Source organism: Ictalurus punctatus, chromosome 3 (genome assembly GCF_001660625.3).
Source record: "Ictalurus punctatus breed USDA103 chromosome 3, Coco_2.0, whole genome shotgun sequence".
Taxonomy (NCBI): Eukaryota; Metazoa; Chordata; class Actinopteri; order Siluriformes; family Ictaluridae; genus Ictalurus; species Ictalurus punctatus.
The window spans coordinates 20,714,983-20,735,309 of NC_030418.2; the positions used below are offsets into that span (position 1 = coordinate 20,714,983).

Consider the following 20,327-nt stretch of genomic DNA (forward strand, 5'->3'; position numbering starts at 1 on the left):
TTTCTGTTGTGTTGTTATAAAATTTATATCGTATTGTATTACAGATATGACAATCACACTGAATTCTCCCCATTAGTTTGCCAATGAAGACTCAATTGTTCCATCTAAGACATTATAAGCAGGCATATAATGCCATTAGACAGTATACATTATGCAATAAAATATGATGGGGCATGTTTTTATAGGAAAATAATCAAATGGAGATGGAATTTTTTTCCAATAACAGCACATCATGAAGTGGTTTATTCCTCTTATACAGTAGCAATTTGCCAACAATTACAATTTGCACAGAGCACAATTGCATACACAATTAAGAGACGCCAATCAGCGTTTGGACTCGGGGAGGAAACCCCCGAAAGCACATGAAGAACATGCATGCATGCGGGGCAGAGGTGGGAATCGAACCTCCAACCCTGAAGATGCGAGGTAAATGTGCTAACCACTCCTATTTGGTTAACTGTAATCTTATAATACTAGATTAAATTATACAAATCTTGCTATATTCGTGATATTTCCACTTGCTAACATGTCATATTTGTTGCAGTGTCAATGTCTGTATATGAAAGATATGTGAAATATTCAATATTCACACAAAATGGGCTTTTGCTTTTTTAAATGATATGTCAGTGTACAACAAAACACAAAAACCTGTGAATACATGTATATGTGCTGACTACAGCCATTCTTAAACTGACATTGACTGTTAAAGATAGCTGAGGTGAAAATATTCTGAGGTCAAGGAGGTGACATTGAAGAAGACATATAAAATACCCTTGTAAGCTTTCTCTCAGCCTGTGGAGTGCCAGCGTACTTCTTGGTGTAGATCTAATTAAAATTACTGAATACCTAGGGATGGGATGGCTTATTTGTTTCTGTGTATTTGCTGCAATAATCATAGTGGCCCTTTATCTGAGGAAAATCCATGGCTTTCTGGTAGACGATAGAGCTCCTCCAAACCTTCCTTCACTCCCGATTATCGGGAGTCTTCTGAGCATAAATAGTGACAGCCCGCCGCATATTTTCTTTCAACAGCTGCAGAAGAAGTATGGAGATATTTATTCGCTTATGATGGGCTCTAATAGAGTCATCATCGTCAACAATCATCACCACGCCAAAGAGGTCCTGCTTAGGAAAGGGAAAATATTTGCAGGAAGACCACGCACTGTAAGTAACCTTTATCAGTCTCCAGATCCCTAGCAAAAACTTCATTCCATTATGTTGTTACTCGAAAAGGTGGAGAACTTAACAGTCATGAGGAACCAGACAAAAATAAGTCATTTTGAGAAATTTTCTTTTCAAGGTTACTACAGACATTTTAACACGAGATGGGAAAGACATAGCATTTGGTGACTATAGTGCCACATGGAAGTTTCATCGAAAAATTGTACATGGGGCTCTATGCATGTTTGGAGAGGGAACTGCATCTATCGAGAAAATAAGTAAGTGAAAATCATATAAACGTCTGATGTAGTAAAACTCCAAGGCTAATAATCCCTTCACACCACATTCTAAGAACATGGTGATATTCTTGAGAAATATGTAAATTTTCAAGTCTCATAATCTTTCTTCTTATTCCTCCTAGTTTGCAGAGAGGCGAGCTCCATGTGTGAAATCCTGACTAACCTGCAGAGCTCTGCAGCAGACTTGGCCCCGGAGCTGACCCGTGCTGTCACAAACGTAGTATGTACCCTCTGTTTTAGCTCCTCGTATAAACGTGGAGATCCTGAGTTTGAAGCTATGCTCAAGTACAGCCAGGGAATTGTGGATACAGTTGCCAAGGACAGTTTGGTGGATATCTTTCCATGGCTCCAGGTGAACCTTTCACTCAAAATGTTCTCTCACACCATTGCATATACAATCCGCTTCACAATATCAGAATATCTACAAACCAATCATTGTTTTCTGTCTAGCTCTTTCCAAATGAAGACCTCAGAATTCTAAGGCGTTGTGTCTCCATTAGAGACAAACTCCTTCAAAAGAAATATGAGGAACACAAGGTAAAATACAGCTATCTACACATTCTTCCTAATCATGTTCTGGTGTATTCACTTTACATTACTTGACATCTGTCTCCATCTGCAGGCAGACTTCAGTGATAACATCCAGAGAGACCTGTTCGATGCTCTGCTGCGTGCCAAAAACAGCTCGGAGAATAACAACACAAGCACTCAGGATGTCGGTCTTACTGATGATCATCTACTCATGACCGTAGGGGATATTTTTGGTGCTGGGGTGGAGACAACAACCACTGTACTGAAGTGGTCCATTCTTTATCTTATACATCATCCACAGGTAACTGGTCATTTATTTCCCCATCATGTCTAATTAATCCAAATGATAATGATTATAAAAATGCACAGCACCATTCTAATCAACATCTAATCTAATAAACCGTTACTAATATAGCTGGATGACCCTATCAGATCCGACACACACCACAGAGATGCCAGTGGGAAAGTGATTCATTATATAAACAGCCAGTCGGTGTTCTCTTTGTATGGTTTCTAGGTTCAGAGAAAGATTCAGGAGGAGTTGGATGCCAAGATTGGGAGGGACCGGCACCCCCAGGTTAACGACAGAGGAAATCTGCCCTACCTGGAGGCCACCATCAGGGAAGTGCTCCGAATCCGGCCAGTCTCACCACTTCTCATCCCTCATGTAGCTCTCTCAGATGCCAAGTAATTCCACATCACGTTGTACTCACATTAAAACAGGTTGCCACATTTAGACATGCGTAGATCTCTAATCCTGTCTGCTGGGTTTCAGTATAGGAGAGTACACTGTACAGAAAGGGACGCGGGTCATCGTCAATCTGTGGTCTTTGCACCACGATGAAAAAGAGTGGAAAAACCCAGAACTATTTAACCCAGGTAAGTAAAAACAGAATCGAAAACAAACATACAGTTACAAACAGTCTATGTGTGGGGGGGATTTTTGGCTAATTCACACTTTTATTTCACAACCAGAACGGTTCTTGAACGAGGAAGGCAACAGTCTGTGCTGTCCATCACTCAGTTATCTACCATTTGGTGCTGGAGTGCGTGTGTGTCTCGGTGAAGCTCTGGCCAAGTTGGAGCTATTCCTCTTCCTGTCATGGATTCTGCAAAGGTTCACTCTGGAGGTGCCTGGCGGTCAGCCTCTACCCGAGCTGCAGGGCAAATTCAGAGTTGTCCTTCAACCTCAGAAATATAAAGTCATTGCCAGGCTTAGGACAGGCTGGGAAAAGTCGCTACAGAGTCAAGAGTCTGAGTCAGGCTAAGACGTCCATTTTTCTTTTTATACTCAGACTACATATGACATTAGAACAGAAGTGTTTTGTTTTTACAGATTGTCTTAACCCCTGTGTTCAGTTCGCTACTTAGCAATGGATTTTCTGTTAGTCCTTTTCATGGCTCATATCGACTTTGGGCAGCTGAGACAGAAAACAATATTGGAAATGGGCAACTTTGAATACATCTATGTTTTGGGAAAGAACAGTAAAAACACAAAACTAGCAGGTGTGTGTAAACAGGTATGAGTGCAAATTAGATATGTAATAATAAGTAAATTCACCTATTTGTTTTATTTTTTGTAAAAAGCAGTTGGTATGGATTGATAGTTCACTACTTCTGTAATCTGGTTAATTATTGGGCCAAAATGACCAGAAAATAACCTGTGTAATATATGCTGTATAATCCTTTTTCATGTTCAGTAGAGAAAAATGAGCTAATCTGCTATAAATCATGAACCAGCATCATGATCAGGCTTTTGATTTTGTTATTTTCACAATATAAGCATCAGGTTTAATTTGTTCCCCTAAAGGCTTCAGAGGTGTTGTCCTGTTTGTCATATTTGTCTGAATTCAGAGATCATAAGTAAAGTTATCACAAAACAATTATATGGCGTTTAAAGGTGTTTTATTCGCAATGTACATTATTTGATACTCATTCCTTTGGCTGAGGCTTTATACAAAATGTTACCCAGAGCAGAAAATGCAGTTTTATAAAAAGGCAACTATACATACAATACTAAAATGTAGTACCAAGTCTCATATCAGAGCTAAACATTAAAGAGCAACAGGCTTCTAAAGCCTTCGTCACCTTCGAGCAAACAAACTCACTGCATTGATCTAAAACAGTGCAATCAGTGGCACCTTATTGAGGCAGGGGAAAAAGAATCATATTGCAATTTTGATTTCCTCTTTTTAAACATTTTTGGTCTCAAGGTATGAAATGGGAAAATGAAGAGGACACATAAGTAAATAACCCTTTTATCAACATACTATACAGCTTAAGCACCAACAATAAAAGAAAAAAAGAAGAAAAGTGCATTTAGAATGGCACATGGAGTCTTCCAACCACAAAAAACTTGATGTACAAAGGAATTACATCTTTAAATGTTTGCACAAGTCTTTTGCTTTCATTTGTTTGCAGAACTATTGTCTCCAGCAAACACTGTTGAGAAAGAAGATACAGTATCTGATGTATAATGTTTGTTTAAGATATTTGTCCTCCACTTATTCAGACACCCTTGCCTGGCACTATCTGAGGCCAATGTGTGCCCTTTGAACTGAGCACTATCTAAATAACCTGTATCGCTGGAAGCCTTACTGATTATTCACACCAAAGGTCAAATAAACACACTACCTCAATGAACAGGCGACTGTAAATCGCTTCTCAACCTCTCTGTCTCACGACAGAGTGTAGGAATGCAGTGGAGCAGCTCTCAGCAGTCTATATTGCCACAGTAGAACAAAACCCGAAATCCCCATTACCACCTTTATGGAAAGAAAAAAAAATTTAAAAAAAAAAATTTTTTTTTTAAAAATTAAAAAAAGGAAAAACTGTACAGTAAAGTAAAAGGATATGACTACAGAATGGTCAGTGAGGTTCGGGGATTCAAAGCCAAAAGTTACCCTACTTGAGCATGTTCCATATAAAGAAAGACACTGTATAACCTCTTCTGCGATCAGCACAAACTGCTGTTTATAGCACCTTTACACTGTCAAAGTGAAAAAAGGTTTGCAATATATTAATGAATCAGTATCATTTCAGGGCTAGAAACTGGGGTACAGAGGAAAAGAAACTAGATTTACTCCTTAATCAAGTCAACAATTCAGCAGAGAAAACAGTTTTGATAAGAAGGTTACAGCAATCAACGTCTGATACACACTAGTTCACGACTAAATCTTGTATATGAAGCTCTGTTATCCCACACTGGCCTTAAATTCAGATTTATAGAAGAATCCTACTGAAATATTCAATTAAGCAAATGAGAAAACAACAAAGGCAGCAAAGTATGCAAACCATGTTAGCAGAAAATATTACACAACATAGGCAATATTTATTTGAACTGCTCTGCTTAATTATTGCCAGTCTCTATTGCTCACTTACTGAATACAATGTGATAAATTCAGATTCTTGACAATGTATTATTTAAAAAAATAAAAGAAAAGAAAAAGTGATAAAGCTGAGTACACATATGCGCACAAAAAAAAAGAAACATAAGGCCAGCCACATTAAGAGCACATATACCAACTAAATCAATCCAGAAAGCAGGAAGCTTTACCAGGCCACCGGGGCACTGTTACAGTATGTCTAACCTCTGACAGTGTATTAAGAGGGGAGAAAAAAATATACTTTATCTGACAGGAACTGATGGAGGTTACACAGTATTTATGCAGTCTGGAAGACTGCTTAAGTATTGTGTGAGCTGCAGAGACAGTCCTCACATTTCCTCTTTTCTTGCATTCATGCAGTGCATAATCTTGTGCCTTTGAGTAGAGTAGCATGGCTAAATATTCATATTCAAATATCAGATTTGTTATTTGTAAATCCAGTTAAGACTGTTCACTATGTAGATCAGATATTAGTTGAATATACACTACATGGCCAAAAGAATGCGGACATCTGACCACCCATAGGCATTAACGCATAGTTGGCCCCCCGCTTTTGCTGTTATAAAAACCTCCACTCTTCTAGGAAGGCATTCCACTAGATCTTGGGTGCCAATACATTCAGCCACAAGAGCACCTGTGAGGCCAGGCGCTAATGTCAAGTGAGAAAAACTGATGCACAGTCAGGTGTTCAGTAGGGTTGAGGTCAGGGCTCTGTGTAGGTCACTCGAGTTCTTCCACACTGTTCTTGGCAAACTATGGACCTTGCGCATTGTGTACAAGGGCATTGTCATGAAGAAACAGGTTCGGTCCTCTTAGTTCCAGTGAAAAAAAACAGAGTGAACAATTAATAAAGCATTGTACCATTGACAGTGTTAGACTGATATATTGGGGAAGATTTGAAAAAACAACAACCAACCAAATAAACAAACAAACATCTTGTGTATACACCTAGCAGCCAGTTTCCCTAGTCATTTGTGAAAACTGTGGTATTGGCTTTGTCTAACTTTATGAAAACCTAAAGGGGGAATAACAAACTGAACACCAAAAAATCTGTGTATTTGGGGTTTAAATAAATTAATTCCAGTTTAACATTTATACTAAATTTCCCTAAACAAACAAACAACGTCAGCTTTGAACAGCAGCACCTGAATCACTTATTATTTAAATATTGGCATAAGCCTTTGAAACCCCTTGTTTGTTGACCACGAGCAATGACCCCCCGTTGGGTTTATTAAGTGTCTATTAAGTAATAACATTACCTACACCGTGTTTAGAGTGGTAAGCAAAGGTTATAAGCCAACAAATGAATACGTTTCTTTTCTGCAGTGTCCTTGACCACAGCCTGAGTTTGAAAAAGTCTTGGCTGGATTCTGAGACGATTCGAACAACACTGCATAACATTCACACTTCCAACACACACGTACACACAGACAGTAAAAAGCAACAGTACATAGAGAAAGTAAAGGGAGATCGCAAACCACAGAGAGTCACTTTAGTATGTGGTGGTGCTTAGATTTGGGGATCTGCACTGTTGTCATGCTGAGGAGCTTCCTGTTCGTTGATGGTGTGTAACTGAAGGCTGATAGGGAGGCGCTGGAGGGGAGGCTCCCTGTGCTCAGGGCTCCTCTCTGGGCAAGTAAAGCCCTGCTCCTCATCACATGGCCCTTGAAGGCCATCATTATGTGGGTTACAACTATCACAGAAGTCCTGCTTCTGCAACTCCTCGCTGTCCAGAAGTCCCTCAAGTTCCTTCATCTCATCCCCTTCCTCATCCTCTCCTTCATCTGGCCCACGGCTGCATACGCACACCTCGATTCCTGAGTCTCCGGTAAAGCGTCTATGGCGCCCCAATGTCTTTTCCTTGCTCTCGGGACAAAAATCAAGCCCCTGATCCCGAGAGTTTGAGGACTCTTTGCCGTTCTTAATTATCTCGGGTAAAGTGGCCGATGCAACCTGCTGCTGCTGGCTATCCTCCTCAAAGTTCAGGTAGGGTTTGTGCGCGTCACCTGCTGGCCGATGAGCAGGAGGCCGATTGGTCTCATCAATGCAGTGCACAGTGGAGTTGCTCTCCGATGCAGAGGCTGTAGGACCTGTCTGTAGCGATGGACACAGCTCATCATTTTGCTCAGGGCTGACCGAATCTGTGCTTTGACCTGGTTGAGAGGCACTGTATGGAGGAGGAGGAGTCGGGGGTCTGTTCTCCACCTCCTCATATGCAGGTAAGAGGTAGCTGGGCAGAAACCCTGGAAAGCAAAAGAATGGATGGGAGAGGTTTTCAAGCAATATTTTCTTAAATTGCTACATCTAATGCATTCTATAATTGTCCATTTTGGTGATTGTGTTACGCTTCAAAAGAAAACCAACTATGTTCCATCATGTTACACTAGCCGGACAACATTAAAACCATTCTTGCTTTACACTGTATATTTCATTACAGCTTCTTGATTTGCAGCCGAGTCAAACAGGGTTTTCCCTACAACAGGGAAAAAGGCCACTGATGTTCCTATTATAACACACTTCACTGCTAACATACAGAAGACAACAGTTTCATATATGTCTTTTGCATTGATTGAAATGTAACTGAGCTAAATGTCGCTGTTTTGAGATGTACCTCACATAAAAAGTACAGATATTGAGTGACATACTGATAGAACAGGATACACAGCAGGCACAGAAATGCGGGGAAAGAAACAAAGCCGAAATCATGAGGTTACTCACTGAAGTAGAAGGGCAGTGAGGTGTAGTTGTGAACCTCTCTGTAGGCAATGAGGTTGATCTCATGCTGTCGCTGCTGCTGTTGCAGGCGATGTTTGGTGCGACGATGGTGGCACACACAGCAGCAGCTCAGGATGATGATGACAGTCCAGACCAGCCAGAACCCTAAAAAAAACAGAGATTCAAATGCATTTTGTTTACTAGTAATGTACATTCATTCATTCAACTGAACTAACTGCTTTATCCTTAAAACCATTTAAAGGCATATTTTAATGTTAAGTGACGTCCATGAAGCACATTAGTGCCAGATATGACATTAACAGCTTTTAATGATAGGCCATGCCAGAAACAACCTCTCATTTTTTCTCGATTGAAGTTATTAAGACAAAAATGCAACTTCTCAAGGCATAAAGTTCTCTTTCCTGAAGGATTCGTCCATTGCGGGAAAACCCACTGATGATTACAAAGTGCTTTCACCTGAGACTCCTTCACCATATCAGTGATTACTTTTACATCGTTAATGATTTTCTTTTTGTTTGTTATGTGGAGGCTATGTGGAGTGTCCGCCTTTCAAGGCCCTATGACTGAGCTGTTCCTATAGAAACGAGAACATTAAAAAGAGCACATAAATAAGAACCTAACATTTATGTTGCAGGTGGAACTACTCTGTGCAGTTAGAAAATTAATCCACACCTTCTGATCTGAGAATCCAACAGCACTGTGGTATATACATAAATAAAATTAAACCAATACGGTGTCTAAAAGTTAAACAGAAAGAATATATATATCATTCATTCTCACACACACTCACACACACACACACACACACACACACACACACACACACACACACACACACACACACACACACACACACACACACACACACACACACACAGAGAAAAGCCTTTCAATTGTGGTATAGAACCTTGCACACAAGTTTTGCTAATATAGGGAAGAATTTCCTGGTTGTTTTCCACCAGATAACTGGATCTTCCTTTCCATTAATTACAAACAGCCGTGTGCTTCCTGCAATCTTCCTACCATTACATCATAGCATGTTAGCTTATTACATACATCACAGTTTTATAAAAAAAAATACTGAGGAAATAATTTTCAGCTATTTAAAAAGGCAAAACGCTGACATTTCATACTGTGCTTCACATAATAAAGGCAAAATAATGCTTCTGTCAAACAAGCCTCCTGTGCTATTTTAAGGCACTGCGATGCAAATAACTAGGCAGAAAGTGACAGAGTAAAATAAAGTATGAAAGATACTACTGATATTGTAACGTGCACAATAAGAATGATGATCGGCTGGTAAAATGTTACGCTGCAATCGATTAGATTAGGAACGATTAGGTTCCACCTCCGACTAAGAAAAAAAGAAAAGAAAAACAAAACGGCCACTCAACTCAGAATTCCTAGCCAGGATCTCTGGACAGTCTCCTCAACCCCAAGTTCAGCAAGTGATCGCCATATAACATGGCCGCTCACACTATGAAGAGTTTCTTTGTTTTGTATTTGGGTTTATCGCCATACCAGCTTCAATGGCTATTTTATGGCGATTACAGGTATTTATCAGACATAAATAAAGCAAGATATTAAAAGTAATTAAAAAAAAGCTAATTAAATAAAGGAAAATATCACAATGTAATTCAGTTTACTGAATTAGTATGAAGAGTAAACAAAGTAGCACCTCTTGCCCTTAAATGAATTATGCTGTATATACAAGTATTTGTTTAGAACAATCAACATACAGCCGATTGCTTGGGCGACTGTGGCTCAGGTGGTAGAGTGGGTTGTGCACTAATCGTAGGGTTGGCAGCTCGATTCCTGGCCCACATGACCCAACATGCAGAAGTGTCCCTGAACCCCAAGTTGCTCCCGATGGCAAGTTAGCGCCTTGCATGGCAGCTCTGCTACCACTGGTGTGTGTGTGTGTGTGTGTGAATGAGTGAATGAAAACCAGTGTAAAGCGCTTTGGAAAAAAGCGCTATATAAGTGCAGACCATTACTGACTATAATGTTTTTAAGGAGTTAAATATACATCACTCTTCAGCAAGCTAACAAGCATGGATGTGTCCATGGTTTTTCCCATCACTTTGTTGCTTGAAAAACGATACAATTCTGTTCCCACTTATGAAGTCAAATGCAGCATTAATCAATAAAAACTTTTAACCAAAATGGCAGCTTTCTGCCTCACATAGCATGTTTCTTTCTGGACTGACTAGGAATAGTGGGATAGCTTTGACGTACAGTAAAGTCCCCCAAGAAAATATTTTCATATGGTGATGATTCCACCCACTACAAATGACACATCCTCCTGAATAAGCTTAGATACATAACTGGCATCAAATCACTAGAGGAGAATGTGCTTAACTTTGAGCTGGAATTCTTGCTAGCCAGTGGGAAAGACAGTGTAGGCCAATGACATCATGAGATCCACACGTGTGAAACTTTGTCCCGATAAAGCGCCGCCATTTCTGGTGAGTGGGCTCTACTTCTCCAAATAGAGTGGCTCAAGGCATCTATTTACAGGAACTTGACCTGATTGAGTTACACTGGGACAAGCCCGTCTGGACCAGCTGTATTAGCTGCTAGATGAAAAAGAACAAATTGTAGCCCTTGACTCAGCAGATGATATGCCATAATTATCACAGAGATAAGTCTCTGTGATATCCTAGTCTCTACAGTAATCTGATAATACTGCAGGTTTGCCAGTGGGTGTGAACAGTACTGAGCAACAAATGTCAAAGGGAGGCAGTCACATGAAAGCAAGTTGCATCCTTCTACAGATGAGCACTTTCATCAAACATACAGCGTCAATCCCACTGGTGCTACAATCGGGTGTATAAATGCTAGGGTAATTTCGGATACTATGACCTAGAACATTATGGGAAATATGATAAGGATCCTTTTGGAAGTGCCCGAGCTCCTGAAGTGTTTTGCACCGTTTGTCCACTAAAGCTACGTATATGCGCTATGTGATACATACTCGTCAACATGTTGAAAGTATAAATCTGTTATGCAAATAATTTCAATGTTTCAATATGTTTGTGTGATGCTAAACTGCCTGAATAAGGTGTGATGGATCTAGTATTATGACAAACATTACAGATTGCATTAATACAATGTCATATCCTGCATTCTTTGACCGAGTTAAAATGCAGATTCTAAACAGAAACCAAAAGTACTTACCCAAGATCAGCTTTTAACTTCCATATCAGGAATAAATAACTATATCATGCCGACAAGGTAGGCTGACCCCAGAGACGCACACAGCTGCATGACTAGCATTAGATAACTATTATTAAACGTGTCTTGTGACTTGGTTTGTTCTAGATGAGGTCATGCAGTAAATGGTAAATAACCAAGTAGCATGAGCTTAACAAAAATACACAAAACAGGTTAGCATTTATAATTAAATCTCTGAATGTTATGAAAGTCTTCATAAATAAATGATTAAAACTGTAGTAAAAAAATAATTAACATAATTATTGTAACAGATATTCAGTGGAGAATCACCTGTGACACTGATGCCAATATTTCACAGTTGATTAAAATTCAAAGACAGACATGACAGACTTTATTCTTATTCTAACTCAATAAATACTTTAAATCAAAACACATAAAGATGCATTCAGTGTTAACCCTTAAAGATCTAGATTGATTTTTGGGAAATCTGATTCTCCTGTATTTTTTTGTTTTGTTTTGTTTGTTTTTCTAACCTATTCTAGCAGTCAGCATCAAGTGCCATAAATCATTTTAAACAGGAGAACTTTCATTTTCAATCTAGCTCATTTAAAGTATTTATGTCATTTTAATTTGTCTGAGAATGGATCAATTATCAAGAATTTTTAGAAAAATGCCAGAAACAATTTGGTGTTTTTTTTTTTTTTTTTTACTGTGAACTCAAACAAAACCTCCTTAAGATTGGATTTTTTTCCTTTAGAAAGGTTTACCTGGGTGTTTTAGACTTCCAAATGAAATTTTGTCTCCATCTAACATTCCCTTAGCAAGTTATAGCCATTAATTACATTATTATTCTAGGCGTTTTTCAATGAAAAATTTTATTTTATTTACTGACAATGCAGATGTGTCCATAAAAGAGATGTGTCTCTCATATGAGGAATTTCACTCCCCCCCCCCCCCCCCAAAAGAAACATGTTAACTGGTGGAGTAGATGACAGTTTGAACCAATCTAGGCATGGGGGTGGGACTAAGCAGCAACAGCTGTTTCCTGTTTGGCTCAAAGGAACAAACTGGGGGCATTACTTGTACAAACGTGACCTGCATCACTCAAAACCTGAACATTACATTTACCATAGACTCATCTGACCCTAAACAATAAGGAAGCAGTAGTAATACTTACACCACAGCTCATGGTAGTAGCTGCAGCACTGAGACTCTCCACAGCAATGCCCCGAATCACAGATATAGGTCTGGTTGTTCACGCCGATGCACAGCAACTTGTTCTGCAAAACAGGAAAGCATGATAACGACTTTGTTCAGGACTCACTTTGTTCAGAATTCACAGCCTAACAATTCACAAATAAATCTGGCTGCAAATTGGACATAAGAGTAAGGATGCAAATAAAACTATATACGAATTTAAAGCCTGGGACATTTTACACAAAGTAAAGCCACAAGCATTAGTGATTCGCAAATATGTTTCATAAGCATTTTTGAGGTGCGGACACAGGATATCCTGAAAAAGCAGTTCTGTTTAAAATAAACACCTCCTCCACTGATCAGGAGCTGAGGGACACATGAAACTCCACACACCATCACACCATACATAATTATTACTACAGAATACTAATTGGCATTGTTACACAAGGATTCTCACTTGCAGGCCAAAATAACACTGACAGGGACATTGCAACTCGGTTGTGGATTACCTGGTAGAGAGCCGTATGAAAAGACATACTGTATTCCTGAAAAAATGAAGAGCTACCTTAGCTTACAGACACAGACACAAAAGGAAGGTCAAGTCCAGGCAATTCTGCAGCCACACATAGTACAGTGCAGTTTGTACTCCCAGTCTGATGGCTGGTCTCAAATTAAGCACACACACCCTACTCACAGCATTTAGAACACAGCGACGCATGCCAGGGAATGCAAGTAAACAGGATGACAGTGCTGCCTCTCCCTGTCAGTCTATCAGACACTTGGGACACATGAAGACAGACAAAAACTTTACACTCACTATACGCAAGGTGTTTTAATCTTTTTGTCTTCAGAGTTGTATACTTTAATTATTGACAGGGCTTTGACAATGTTAGTGTTTTACACCACGGTAGGTGGGGGGGGTGGGGTTGAAAATTATATCACTATATAATATATATATTTTATATTCTTAAATAAAAATATAAAAATAATTAAATGAGGCTTTATTTTAGCACCTCCATCAATGAAACTGCCTTGTTGTTTCATTCAATGTTGTTTCTCTGACGAATAGTTTATTTCTTTCACAAGTGCAATAGACCACAAGTCTATAAAACTTTGAAAGTTATATCAGTAGGACGGTAACCTAAATAATATTTTCAAAAGCTAAATATTAAATAAAATTAAAAACGCAGTTGGGATGGATCCTGAGCTCCATCTGCAGGAGGATTTGACCACTTCTATCCACACTCATGTGCTTGTTCAGTCCCTTGCAATCTTGAGACTGGACTATTGCAACTCAGTCCTGGCAAACCCCTACGTGCCATCTGAGCTCTCCTACAACACCTCATTGCTCCGCTCCATCCGGTGGATCCCTGTAGCTGTCCACATCACATCTGAAACACTGATTCTTGCCTACAAAGCCAAACATACGCCCTCCTACTTCAAAGCTTCGCACCTTGTTCTCCAGCACACTACCTCAGATCCTATAGCACTTCTAGATTAGACTTCCCCTAACTGTCCAAACAGCTGAATCACTTGCTGTCTTCAATTGAAGACTAAAGACATACCTTTTCACTAAGCAACTTAAATTAGCATTTTATTTTTTTAAAAATCTCATCTTTTCCCATACTGTACTAACCCCCCCCCATAAACAGCTTTAGTCCATGACCTAGCATGTGATGTGATTTTGATAGACACGCTACACACTATAAATGTAAATATAAATAAACAACTGCTCCGTCACTTGTTACCAAGAAAAGACCACTGCATTTCTTTATTAAATAAAAACACATTTTTATATCCATTCATTATTAGAAATAAACTAAATGTATGGCCAAAATGCCATGCAAGTCAGCACTACTGACATGTAGGCCATGCTGTTATTTAAAAAAAAAAAAAAAAAAAAAAAAAAAAAAAAAAAGGGAGTAGGGACGCACCGAAATTTTAGCCACCGAAAATTTTCGGCCTAAAATGGCATTTTCGGTTTTTGGCCAAAAGAGAAAAAAGGCAGAAAATATATGCCACCATGCCCCACCCCTCAGGGATCAGATATCAATTACGATCTAACCGATGGTTATCACTGCACTACCCGGCAAAGGGCAGTCACGTCAGCGGTTTGGAAATACTTCAAAGTTTCTGATAAGGACATCGAATTTGCCATGTGCAGTGTTTGTTCTGCAGAAATTTCAAGAGGGAGTATGATGCCAAAGCACTTTTCCACGACAGGTTAGATACACCACCTGAAAACACGATCACCCTTTCAATATGCAGAGTACAACAAAACAACAACAACAGAACAGAGGCCCTCTGCCTTTCTGTGTTCTGCCAGTTGCTTAAATTAAAGTGATCGTGTAGCATATTTAAACCTTCTGTATTTGCAGGAGGCTAGTCTAGAGCTGCTAGGTTCATATCATATCATAGTTGTTAACGTTACATTATTTGCATAATTGGATTTTAAAAAATCTGTTACATGATTGTTACAGAACTGAATGAAGAATAATATATTTAATATTGTTTTGGTGTGTTCATTTCAATAAAAATGTGATCATTTTATTGGTTTGCAGTTTTTCAATTCAGATTCATTAAATACATTAAATGAATTAAAAAGTCTAATAACACAATTATACAAAAAAACAATTTTAAAATGGGTTTAAAAGAAAAAAAAAATTGGTTTTCGAATTTTTGGTTTTGGCCCAGAATTTTCCTTTCGGTGCATCACTATAAAAAAGTAATCAATAACTTCTGAATAAAGCTGCAACAATCGACAAAATTGATCTACAAAATTGATCAAATAAAATAATACAAATAGATGCCAACAAATTGAACTCATAACTGAATAATTGGACTGTGTTATGAATCATGCTGTAGCATTTTACATCAGTTCCTTTAGACTACAAAAAGCATTTGACAGAAAAGGCAGCACAATGCTATCACAAAGAAGGACCTCCTCTGGAGTAAGATGATACTTGACGGAAAGACTTAACTTATGTTTTAATCAGAAAAATATTTTGTAAGAAAGCCGGTGATGTAAGGAACATTGGAAGCACAATCTGCCAGCTTGAACAACGCTTATTAACCACCGTGTACTCTTATGGGTTATCCTGCTTTATCCGGTTTTCTGAATGTATCGTACATTCGTGGTCATATGCATGAGGCATTCCTGCCCTATCTGAAAACATTATATTGTGCTACTCTGGCCTAAAAGTTGGTACTGTGTACAACAATTTGACGGATTGAAAATGATAATGGTCTCAATTGAATGACTAACCTACAACACGAACGTTTTCTCACTCCAAAACACAGTTCATGTCTTAAAGCATGTACATTATGCAGTGCTCTGCAGTCAGATTTGAATCAATTAGCATGTAAAGGTATGTTCACACATACAGTGACTCGCAGCAACAAAGCGACTGGAGACCATTCATTTTCAACAACCATTGGTGACTAGATGTGGCTGTGTACAGCGACTTTGAGAAAAGTTTAACTTTATGCAAATTTGGAGCGACTTGGTGCAGCAACTACCAATGGGAGTGAAGACAGCAGAGCACACAAAAGCAAAAAAGGAGAAATTTATAAAAGAAATAATTAATAATGAAACACACTCACTTTTTGTTGCAATTGGGCAAAATCCCAGTGAAGCTCCTATCTTTGGTGAAGTGTCCGGCTTCTCTCTGCTTCAGCGCCTGGGAATGAGCAGTACCAAGCCGGACACTTCCCCCAGGAAACAGAGACCATGGCCGAAAAGCTGCGGTCTGGCTCCCAGTCACCATCGAACATATAGTGAATGACACCCTGATGCTGATCTCACTTACTGAGATTGGAGCTACACCGGGATTTTGCTCAATTGCAACAAAAAGTGAACGGGCTAAGGCCATAAGATGAGATAAGCTTATTTGTGCTTTTGTCGCAGATAGATAACCTCAATGGCAAAAAGCACACTCTACTTCTCCTTCATCTTGTAGGATATATTCATATACACAGTGGTGAGTTTCATATAAGCTCACGTTCCCTCAAGAATGTTTCATTTTAGCGGCAAGAAAACTGGTTTGTCGTCAACAGTGGAATGCTAGCTGCACCATTCATGTTACTACGGCAACCAGTAGTCGGAACGACTTCATAGTACAGTGACTGGCAGCGATAAAATCTCTGTGTGTGTGAATGTACCTTAAGTAGTTTATTTTTTTTGACCCAGTAAGGGTGATAAGCACTACACTGTCCATTTTCACAGCACGCACAATATTTATATACATTTTAATAGATCTTGCTCATCAAGTCGCCATACTGCTTTCGGTTCACATCATAGTCCCAAAAAGAGTTGATTCAAATATTCCAGGCATTGAGAACAAAGAGTCAACTGCAAAGCTTTTGAGTCGATTCCAAATACTGATGATTCGCATACACCCAGCATGCAAAATTTGTATGTTGCAGTTAAGAAGACAATGGATATTTATCCTGCCATTACTTTGAATCAGGACATGAAATGGTGATAAAATAAATACACGATACACCTGACCATCATACATATGTGCATTTTGAGCATCCCATTACAGATTTACTTCCCTCTTTGCTGTTTTAATAACCACCATTCTTCTAGGAAGGCTTTCCACTAGATTTGTGTATGGCTTTGGGAATCTTCCCGTTCAGCCACAAGAGCATTAGTGAGGTCAGACACTGATGTTGGATGAGGAGGCCTGGGGTACAGTCTGCTTTCCAGTTCATCTCAAAGGTGTTCAGTGGGGTTGAGGTCAGGGCTCTGTGCAGGCCACTCGAGTTCTTCCACATCACATCACTTTGTGCACACGGACATTGTCATGGTAAAACAACATCCGTCAGTCCATCCAAACTTTCACTGCTTCACACACAAGTTGTTTTTATACTCTTTCAAAGCTGTGTTGTAAAGTACAGGATCGCTCTATACCGCTAAATGAGCGCTTCCAATTTTGAATATCTTTCCTTTTTTTTTTTAACTGAAAAGGTCACGCAGTGACGTCGCGATCATCTATTGGTCACACATCTTCACGTGATACAATTATGCAGGTCAGAGTTCACCCAATTTGAACTTTCATCGTGCTGTTGCAATTCCGTTCTGCCATTTTCTGATGCGTTTGAATGGAAGCCAATGGAGCGTTAAAGCCTAGTGTGACCTTAGGGTGAAATCCTACTTTAAATACCACAAACGATCCACACCCTTTAACCTGATGGACAGGACATCAAACATTTTATACTACAGTCAGGCTCAGCTAAGTCTGCCTGAACACTTTTCCCCACAAAAGATTTCTGAAAAGAAAAAAAAAAACTTTCTGAACTGTCTTCTCTGTTTATAAATTCCAGTTTGCGTGTACAGTATGTTTATGTCAGTTCAGGATGTTCAACACAAGTTAATTTTAAAGTTTATCCCCCCCCCAGACGCCTGCCAGCCGACAGCAAATATGACTACAGTTTCTAATTTGATTATGGTCTGTGGTGTGAGTCAAGGTGCTTGGTGTTATTTGTGTACATAGTGTTTAGGCCTCAAATGTAACAAAGATAATTTACCAACATGAACAGATAAAAGAACAAAGAAATGGACGACTGTAACCCTCCTCACAACTGCCGTCTACAGCTAGGGGGCAGTGACAGCTCGGGGCAGTGACGGCTTGACCGTTAAGGCTCTGGCTTAGTGATCGGAAGGTTGGCTCTGGGTTAGTGATCAGAAGGTCAGCTCTGGGTTAGTGATCGGAAGGTCAGGGGTTCAAGCCCCAGCACTGCCAAGCTGCCACTGTTGGGCCCTTGAGCAAGGCCCTTAACCCTCCCTGCTCCAGGGATGCTGTATCAATGTTGACCCTGCACTCTGACCCCAACTTCCTAACATGTTGGGGTATGCGAAGAAAATTTCACTATGCTCTAATGTATATGTGATTAATAAAAACCCATTATCAGTTTTTGAAGAGAGACAGTGTGGACAGTACAGTAAGGTCTACACTTCATATTAATAACCCTTTCATGACTCTTTTACACAAACAGTTGCTTTGTGTAAACAGATATACACTAATGTTGCTTCCAACTCCCAGATACACAAGAAACTTACTGAGCTGTCATAAACAAAAGAAATACGTCAGATCAGATGCGAAGTCGTCGAGCTAACAAACCAGGATAAGACACTACCGTGTTTCAAATGAGTCTCAATTAAAAACTGTAAACCTTTTTTCATTTGTTTAATAAGAACTGATGGGGCTCGCTGCTGCCTTGATTAAACGGCTGCTCTTAGCTAAGCTAGCACTCTTTATAGAGTTATATGGCTTTTTGGTTTGTTTGTTTGTTTTTAACCAAACACCAACTTTTAAACCATCAACAGTGTCAGATAACTCTAGGTTTAAAAAAAGATAGAAAAGTTATGAGTTGACACAAACTGCCACATATAAAGAATAAAAAGATGTATCTTGTTGACTGGGACATTCTCAGAAGCGTTTGAAATTAAAGAGCTATCTGAGAGGACAGGAAAAGATGAGAAGAGAGGAGAGGAGAGGAGAAGAGAAGAGAAGAAGAGAGGTAGTGAAGCCGGTGTGTTTGCTTGCAGGCTGTGCTGTACTGTACTGTACTGTACTGTGTTGTGTTGTGTTTTAAGCCTAACGTTACCTCCGTGAGTCCCCCTCCTCCTCCCTCGGTTGTTCCCGAGCTCACGGCTCCAACGACGGCGTTCATCATAAACAGGCCCATTTTCAGCGCTGTAATCTCACTCTCCCAGATTCCGCACTTTCTCGTGGTTGACGGTACATCTGCGCTACGGTATGACATTTAGCTCACAAACGAGCCACCTTTGTTGTTATTATTATTATTATTTTATTCCTACTTCTTCAACTAATTAGCCAGCTAGCCCCACACAACTCCGAAAGTACAATCTCAAGTCCCGCCTTCCTCTTACTTTGCCATTGGACAGTTTAAGAGGAAACTTCCTGGTGTTATGGTGACGGCGTTAAGTCATTGGCTGCTTGACGTGTCAGCCTGAGACCCAGCTGCGTTACTGTCTCTGCCTGTGAAGATGTACAGGGTGTGACTTGGTAACCAAACTCTTGACTGTTGATTGCAAAGAAATCTGATGTTGAGTTAAAGGGAAGGATAGCAGACTTTAAACGTGACGTCAGTAGGTTTTTAAATATGATGTATGTACCGAGTTTTTGTTTGTTATTTTGTCAAAAATGAAGAAGAATAGGATACCTAAATTCGTAGCATTTTCCAAATTGTGGCCCCGACTGAAATGATGTTTTAAGGCTAAGCACTAATGTAATGTAATGTAATGTGGTAGGGAATAAGGAATAAAACACGATAGGGCACGCTAATATTATTGGAATAATATTGGAATATTTTCCCACATCAGCACATTTTTATTCTTCTTATAATGCAGAGATTTGTAAGTTATTACAATTATTAATTTTCTAGTGAACCACACATGAATTTTAAACGTTTACAGTTACATTTAATGCTGTGAAACGTCCACAAGACAAGTTAATTCCTGTTATCACTTACCTTATCGCAGCTATAATCATTCCCTCACCAGCCTATTTTTTTCTTATTCACCTTGTAATATTGCTGAGAAACCAGAAAGGGCAAATTCCTAAAAAGCACTAAAACGCGAGACTCCCTCACTAAACGTTAAATAAATGTCCCATTACAGAAAGCTTCACCATATCAAAACTTATTTTGTTTGATTAGTTAAATAACAAAATATCGATCCCTTTATTTTTAGGCTTATGTTAAATTTATTATTACAAGTCCCTGTGAATTAACTGTTGCTATAGAAGCGATTACTTCTTAAACCAAGCACGTTAGTTTAAACTTGTGATTTGTATTACAGCTAGCACTACTG

The 20,327-nt window shown here is 39.3% G+C and overlaps 2 protein-coding genes across 3 annotated transcripts; one reads left to right on the forward strand and one right to left on the reverse strand.

Annotated features, from left to right (window-relative positions):
* Window positions 1–806: 806 nt before the first annotated feature.
* cyp17 (steroidogenic cytochrome P450 17-hydroxylase/lyase) lies at window positions 807–3,874 on the forward strand. Its single transcript, NM_001200313.1, is given in 8 exon segments — window positions 807–1,164; window positions 1,301–1,439; window positions 1,583–1,812; window positions 1,911–1,997; window positions 2,083–2,292; window positions 2,509–2,678; window positions 2,767–2,870; window positions 2,967–3,874. Coding segments are annotated over 8 exon segments (1,545 nt in total). The 5' UTR covers window positions 807–852; the 3' UTR covers window positions 3,260–3,874.
* A 936-nt stretch (window positions 3,875–4,810) lies between these two features.
* On the reverse strand, window positions 4,811–19,444 carry wbp1la (WW domain binding protein 1-like a). 2 transcript variants are annotated; one of them, XM_017463778.3, is made up of 4 exons: window positions 19,100–19,444; window positions 12,468–12,570; window positions 8,096–8,257; window positions 4,811–7,620 (listed from the first exon to the last, which is right to left on the reverse strand). In XM_017463778.3, the coding sequence occupies exons 1-4, from the start codon at window positions 19,256–19,258 to the stop codon at window positions 6,887–6,889; spliced, it is 1,158 nt and encodes a 385-aa protein (XP_017319267.1). In that variant the 5' UTR covers window positions 19,259–19,444; the 3' UTR covers window positions 4,811–6,886. The 2 variants fall into 2 exon arrangements, with proteins under 2 accessions (XP_017319267.1, XP_017319268.1); XM_017463779.3 differs by lacking the exon at window positions 19,100–19,444 and adding an exon at window positions 12,997–13,393.
* Between the last annotated feature and the right edge of the window lie 883 nt (window positions 19,445–20,327).

Coding starts and splice junctions, on each gene's coding strand:
- wbp1la (XM_017463778.3), bottom strand. CDS start 19,258: ATGTCATACCGTAGCGCAGATGTACCGTCAACCACGAGAAAGTGCGGA. Junction 8,258..12,467: donor CTACTACCATGAGCTGTGGT/GTAAGTATTACT, acceptor TGTTTTTTTTAG/GGTTCTGGCTGGTCTGGACT. Junction 7,621..8,095: donor CTCACTGCCCTTCTACTTCA/GTGAGTAACCTC, acceptor TTTGCTTTCCAG/GGTTTCTGCCCAGCTACCTC.